The sequence below is a fragment of the Helianthus annuus genome, chromosome 13, assembly GCF_002127325.2.
Source record: "Helianthus annuus cultivar XRQ/B chromosome 13, HanXRQr2.0-SUNRISE, whole genome shotgun sequence".
Taxonomy (NCBI): Eukaryota; Viridiplantae; Streptophyta; class Magnoliopsida; order Asterales; family Asteraceae; genus Helianthus; species Helianthus annuus.
Window position 1 is genome coordinate 143,213,110 of NC_035445.2, and position 7,201 is coordinate 143,220,310.

Below are 7,201 nucleotides of genomic sequence, written 5' to 3' on the forward strand. Positions count from 1 at the left end.
ACATACGCAGCTACAGACTTTTTCAAACCAATCCACCAGTAGTTTGCCTTTAGATCCTGGTACATCTTATCAGCTCCAGGATGAACGGAATATTTGGAGCTGTGGGCTTCCTGGAGGATAACATCTCGAAGTCCTCCATAAACTGGAACCCATATTCTCCCATTCAGTCTTAGCATTCCATCCTTGTCATAGGATAACTGCTCCTCAGTTACTCCTAGCTTTTCTTCAGGATAGTTAGCTTCCAACACAGCTTCCTTCTGTGCAGCTAACACCCTTTCGTTCAAATTATTCCTTATTTCTATGCGCTTGGCATTTATTCTTATCGACTTCACTCTTTCTTTTCTGCTTAAGGCGTCAGCAACTACATTTGCCTTGCCTGGATGGTATCTTATCTCACAGTCGTAATAATTTAAAGTTTCCATCCATCGCCTTTGTCGCATGTTCAAGTCCTTCTGATTGAACAAATGTTGAAGGCTCTTGTGATCCGAATAGATTACACACTTGGTTCCATACAAGTAGTGTCTCCAAAGTTTCAATGCAAATACGACGGCACCCAGTTCCAAGTCGTGGGTGGTGTAGTTTTTCTCGTGCACTTTTAGTTGTCGCGAAGCGTAGGCAATGACCTTGCCTCTCTGCATGAGTACATAGCCCATGCCAGTGTGTGACGCATCGCAATACACCACGAATTCCTCTATACCGTCGGGCAATGTTAACACTGGTGTATTGCTTAACTTCTTCTTCAGAACGTCAAAGGATTCCTGCTGCTTAGGGCCCCAATCAAACTTAATCTTCTTACGCGTCAACGAAGTTAGGGGCGCAGCAATCCTTGAAAAGTTTTCGATGAATCGCCTATAGTATCCAGCTAATCCTAGAAAACTGCGAATCTCGGTAGGTGTCTTTGGCTCTTGCCAATTCATAACTGCTTCTACCTTAGCGGGATCTACTTGGATACCACGCTCACTTACCACATGTCCAAGGAATTGGACTTCTCGAAGCCAAAATTCGCACTTTGAAAATTTGGCATAGAGCTTCTCATGATGTAGAAGTTTGAGAATACAACGAAGGTGTTTCTCGTGGTCAGCCTGGTTCTTTGAGTAGATAAGGATGTCGTCAATAAAGACGATGACGAATTTATCCAAATAAGGCTTGCAGACGCGATTCATGAGATCCATGAATGCGGCTGGTGCGTTAGTGAGCCCAAAAGGCATCACTAGGAACTCGTAATGTCCATAACGAGTCCTAAACGCTGTCTTGTGTACATCTTCATCCTTTACCTTTAACTGGTGATAGCCCGACCTCAAGTCGATCTTTGAAAAGTAGCTTGCCCCTTGCAATTGATCGAACAGATCGTCGATACTAGGCAAAGGATACCTATTCTTGATGGTGACTTTATTAAGCTCGTGGTAATCGATGCACAGACGCATCGATCCATCCTTCTTTTTGACAAACAAAATCGGCGCTCCCCAAGGAGACGAGCTAGGTCTAATAAAACCTTTAGCTAACAGATCATCTAACTGCGTCCTTAACTCCTTCATCTCCGTTGGTGCCAACCTATATGGTGCTCTCGCTACTGGCGCCGCACCCGGAATGATGTCAATTCGAAACTCCACTTGCCTATCTGGCGGTAAGCCAGGTAGTTCGTCCGGGAAAACTTCAGGGTAATCCGAAATGATAGGGATATCCTCAATCTTTGGCTTTGGCTCATCAACAGTAACTTGTGCCATGTAAATGACACAACCCTTCTGCAGACATCTGGATGCCTTGAGCATGGACACCTGCTCAGGCAACCCATGCTGGGTATCTCCTTGGATAGTGAGTGACTCACCTGACGGAGTTTTAACTACTACTTGCTTTCTGTTGCATAGAATCTGGGCTTGGTTATGTGACAACCAATCCATACCTATCACTACGTCAAAACCGGCTAGCTTAAAGGGAAGTAAGGATAATGGAAAAGAGTGATTCCTAATGGATATAGCACATCCATCTAAAACAGTTGAGGCGGTTTCTATGGTTCCATCAGCTAATTCCACCTCATACTTCACACTTAAGGCCTTTACAGGCAATTTCAACAATTCACAGAACTTATTATCTACAAAAGACTTATCTGCTCCAGAATCAAACAATACTCTAGCAAAAATATCGTTTACAAGAAAGGTACCTGTAATCACGTTGTCATCTTGAACAGCTTCCTTAGCGTCCATCTTGAAGACTCTTGCATTGGTCTTCTTTCCATCATCGGCTTTCTTAGCGTTCTTTGGGCAATTAGACTTTATGTGCCCCTTCTCGTTGCAACCGTAACATGTTGCATCCTTCAGACCCTTACACTTCAAAGTCGTATGATCAGTAGATTTGCAGATTCCACAGGGTCTCGTGTGGGACTGCGATTTCGACTCTAAGCGACATTTCCCAAAATGATTCTTCTTGCAGGTTTTGCATTTGGGCTTATCCCCTGATTGTTGCCCATCTCTCTTAAATCCCGACCCTTTCCTGTGGTCGTTATTCCCTCGGTGTCTCTTCTCCGATCTCCGTGAGGTATCGTCCTCACGCTTCCTCTTATTCTCTTCCGAGTTCCTAAGTGCTCTCAACCTGACTACGTCCTGGGTGAGAGAGAGAGAGATAGATCAGCTACTGATCTGAACGTTGTAGGCCTCGATGCCTTAACACTTGCCTTAATCTCAAGGGCCAAACCCCCAATGAAACGGGCAATCCTTTTCGGCTCTGGGGTTACCAAGTATGGAACCAACCTAGATAGGGTATTGAAAGTGGTGAGGTATGCCTGGCAGTCTAGATTTTTCATCACCAAAGATACGAAGTCTGACTCGATCCTTTCTACTTCATGTTGTGGGCAAAAATTCTCTTTAATAAGGGCTACGAACTGATCCCATGACATACTGTAAAGTGTGGCCTTTCCGGCAGCTTATAAGAGAGATTTCCACCATGCTAGTGCGTCCCCTTTGAACGATTGGGATACGTACTTCACTACATCCCGATCAGCACACCCGCTGATATCTACCACTGTATCCATTTCGTCCAACTAGGTCATGCAGTCAACCGCTCCCTTCTCCCCAGTAAAGTCCCGGGGTTTACATGAGACGAAGTATTTGTATGTACATGACTTATCACACGGTTCTGGCTTATGCTCGACCTTCCTTGACGGGATACTGTTTTGGTTGGATGAATGTCGCTCATCATCCTTCTTGAGCTCATCTTTCTTAGGTGCATCATTCTTAGAGGGCGGTTTGGTATGAGCCTCCGAATGATCCTTGGTCTTGGGATGTGGCGCGGACCGGGTCCTACTTCGGGTCCTATTTGGTTCACTGTATTGCCTTTCAATGGCTTTGGCAACAGCATTTTCTACTAATGCTTGTAGCTCCGCACCAGTTATATGTATTCTAGTGTTATCTGGGCCTTCCTCTGGATGACTGTTTACTTCTTCAGACTTAGCCATGTGGCTTTAGGTGCTACATAAAAGTAAGGACAAGGTCTATTTAGAAGCCTAAACAGTATTATCGTTCTTGATGATTTATTAACCATGGTAAATAAGAGCCATATTAGTTAATTAGTTTCATTCGGGACTTTTTATTAGTTACTTTACCCTAGAATGAAATATATGTTGGGACAATAGGCCTAGTCACTTGGACAAATTTCTAAATTTGAATCTAGATTCTATAGGATTAAAATTGAATAATTAAAACAATCAATCCTTTTCTTGGCAGGGGGTTTATAAACCACGGCTGTCTTTTTGTTTTATATGACATTAATTATAACCCGTAGGCATTACGTCACAATTAGATATATATATATATATATATATATATAATATAAATTTGGATAATTTATTAAAAGGGTGACATGTGTGATTTTGCGGATCACACTAACCAAGAATGTTAACATGTTTACAGATGCTAACAGAGATTTGAATCTTTTAAACAGGTTCTACCATATTGGCTAGGTCTTTAATATGACATTCAAGCTAGGTTTTACTCTTTTTAAGATTCTTATTATTAAAATGGTAAATTAAAATAATAATTGCTATTTTTCATTTATTCGTGTATTATATTTATGCATATAATTTAAAAATGAAAAACTTAAATTAACCATTTCAAATAAAATTAACTAACAAGGGTTTGCCCTAAACGGAACTTTTACCCAAATAACATACCCACGCAGGGGCTAAACTAACAAACAAACCCACACAGGGGTCAAACAGAAACAAACAAACCCACGCAGGGGTAGAACAGAAAGGAAAAATATGCCCACGCAGGGGCAGAGTACAGAAATAAATGTCCTCGCAGGGACATGATTAAATAATTAGCAAACAAAGGATTTAGTAGTCCTTCTTGCTTTTTCCCATGATTAAATCCACCATCTTCTTAAACATCCCACGATTATGCCGACGCTCTTCCCGTAACTCATGCCGCATCTCACGTCGCACATCATTTATCCCTTGAAGGATTTCTTGAACTTGTGGCGGCGACATCATCGGTGCCGGCGGTGGTAGCGGATATTGCGGTGGTTGAGGAGGCTGCGGCTGCTGATATCCATATGATGGGTATCCATAGGTCGATTGTCCCGTAGCCCAGGGACCTCCAAAAGTACCTTCCGGATTGAGAGAGTTGTAGTTCGCAGCTACCCAGTAGGGATCCTCTGTAAAGTTATAACCTGGGGGAAAAGTCTGCTTGAAAGGATTATATGCTGCCGCGCTAGTATAAGCAGGAATTGGGTTTCCAAAATCCTGTGGTGGTGGTGGCGCGATTGGTGCAGAAGTTACTTCTGAGACGGGGTGTGAAGATTCTCCCATCTCTGGTTCTTCATGAAGTGGCGAGTATCGGCTGCTACCTGAATGTGGAGGGGTGCCGATGCGTATTTCCCCTCGTGTGGGCATCCGTGCGTTCCTTCCTCTTCGCCTTGGAGGCGGAGGAGGCAAAACCGGAGGTGGTGGCGGCGGTGGAGTGACCTCATCACGCCGGAAATCCTCAGAAGGATTTTGCTGCTGCTGTGGCTGCTGTTGCTGGAGGTGCAAGGGAGAGGTGTGTTGTGGCTGGTGCAGGGGAGAGTTATGGTAACTAGGGGTAGATACCCAGTCATGCTGCCTGAATCTCACCTCAAAGCTGTCGGGACCATTGTATGGTGATCCCACAAATGGTGACCCATTAGAAATCTCGATAGGGTGGTTCGGAGTTCCAGATGGTGGCATTGAGGGATCGGTATCTTCATCGACCTCCGTCGCATTGTCGCCAGGGAAATGGTCTTCTGGTCCAAGTGGGTTAAAACCCATAGGCATATCAAGGTAGTCAGCAGGCTTGAACAGGCCTTGGAAAACAGGTGATGGGTGGTCAAAGGGTGATTGGTGTCCTTGGAGAGGAATATAGGACTGGTGAGAGTTGTGGGGCTCATTTTCTGATTGAGGCCCAAAGGAGTGTGGAATAGAAGGTGAGGTACTCTGTGAAACCGAGTGCCTTGCGGGTTCAGTAAAAGACCTCCACAGATTTTGAGCATCTGTGTTATGGGAGCCTGAAGGTGTTCGCCTGTGCGAAGGTCCGGCTTCATGGTCGTTTGGGGCTACATATGCTCCTTGTCCCCTTCCTCTTCCTCTCATACGTGGCGGCATTTTGTGAACCTGTCAAAAATCAAACAAGTGACATAACAAAATATATATAAGACAAGGTTAGAGAATAAAACAAATTTTGGATATTTCCTAAGTTCTTTGTCTAGACTCGAGAATCGAGGAATGTGCAATTGTGTAACTGAGATCAAACACAAAAGGCTAGTTTTTAATTCACTCAGAGTTGGCTCTGATACCAACCTGTCACACCCCTAATTTCCACGTGTCACCGGTGGGCCCGGTGGAGAGTATAGTGACGTAGTTGGCATCATCATAGACAAACAACACAATATAAATAAATGCACAGCGGAAGCAAAGATAGATTCATTTCAACTTTAATAAAGTGTAATATCATATCACTAATAGTTGAAACGGATCCACAGGCGGATCAAAATAAAATAAGATAATGTTCAACAGATTTATTGTCATCCAAGCTTGCGAAACTTATTGTGGACGCTCTAGAAGACAGCCAACCTATTACGTGTAGTACCTGCACTTAACCTTTTGGGAAAAATACATCAGTTTACACTGGTAAATACAATTTAACTGACTCATTTTGAAAACGGTTGAAAATTGATTTAAATGCACATGGCATAAAAATATTTTTATAACTTAGGATAATTATTTATAATAATCTTGTAAGGGATTTACATGTTACTTATGCGTTCAGTAGCCCGATCCGTAGACCGGGTTAAAGATTAATAGACACACCACAATATAGAGTTATACACTGACGGGTGTACGCCTACACCCCGTGCTCAGGTCGTGGCTATCTCGTAAGATAATGCCGAGGATATCCGGGACATGGTCATTAACCTCCCAAAGGCTTTAAGCAAAACACATTCAAAACAAGGCATCTCAATAAATTTAACCTCTATTCGATTAAAGAATTCGATACCGGACCAAGCGGTATATTATATACCGTACCCCAAGCCCGTATAGGGAAAATAAGTTAAAAGTATTTACCTCGGTATGTATAAATCACAACTAGCAAGTGAAGGTAGCTTTTACTGGTTCTTCTATTCTGGAACAAAGGTTTATAATAACCTATTAGATTCCTAACGGATCTTTATTTAAGCCTCAGCTTAGACCGGTTAGTTTTAAGGACGATACGGTTCAAACGCACGATTAAGCGAAGACCGGGTAGAACGTGATTTAGACCCGAAAAGTTTGAATACTTGTATAATATGGGTATGCTAAATACATTCTGGATTTTGAGACGAAATTGATAATGTTTGACCCGTTTCGGTCAATTTATGCAAACTAGTTACATAAACCGAACCGAACGCTAAGAGAGCGTTACCGGTAACCATAAGAGTCATATGCAAGTTCCCTGAGATAATATGCTAATATCAGTAAGTTATGTTCTATTATGCCCCGAATGAATTTAAACTCAACTTATGCCTTATAAGGGCATTTTGGTCATTTAAAAGATTATAAAAGAGTTAAATTTGTAATCTGAGTTGTAGGTCTGATTTATACAGTAAAAATACTTAATTTAACATATTATAACAGTAGGGTATGTCCCATATATGAAACTTATCATTTAAAATCAAACTATGCACCTTAGGGGTATTTTGGTAATTTCACAAGGGC

At 42.4% G+C, this 7,201-nt stretch overlaps 1 protein-coding gene across 1 annotated transcript; it reads right to left on the reverse strand.

Annotated features, from left to right (window-relative positions):
* Positions 1 to 4,327: 4,327 nt before the first annotated feature.
* Positions 4,328 to 5,599, reverse strand: LOC110901875 (extensin-like). Its single transcript, XM_022148639.1, has one exon. The coding sequence runs from the start codon at positions 5,597 to 5,599 to the stop codon at positions 4,328 to 4,330; it is 1,272 nt and encodes a 423-aa protein (XP_022004331.1).
* Positions 5,600 to 7,201: the final 1,602 nt, after the last annotated feature.

What these genes read in the sequence shown, in the direction of transcription:
- LOC110901875 (XM_022148639.1), bottom strand. Translation starts at nt 5,599, where the DNA reads ATGAGAGGAAGAGGAAGGGGACAAGGAGCATATGTAGCCCCAAACGAC.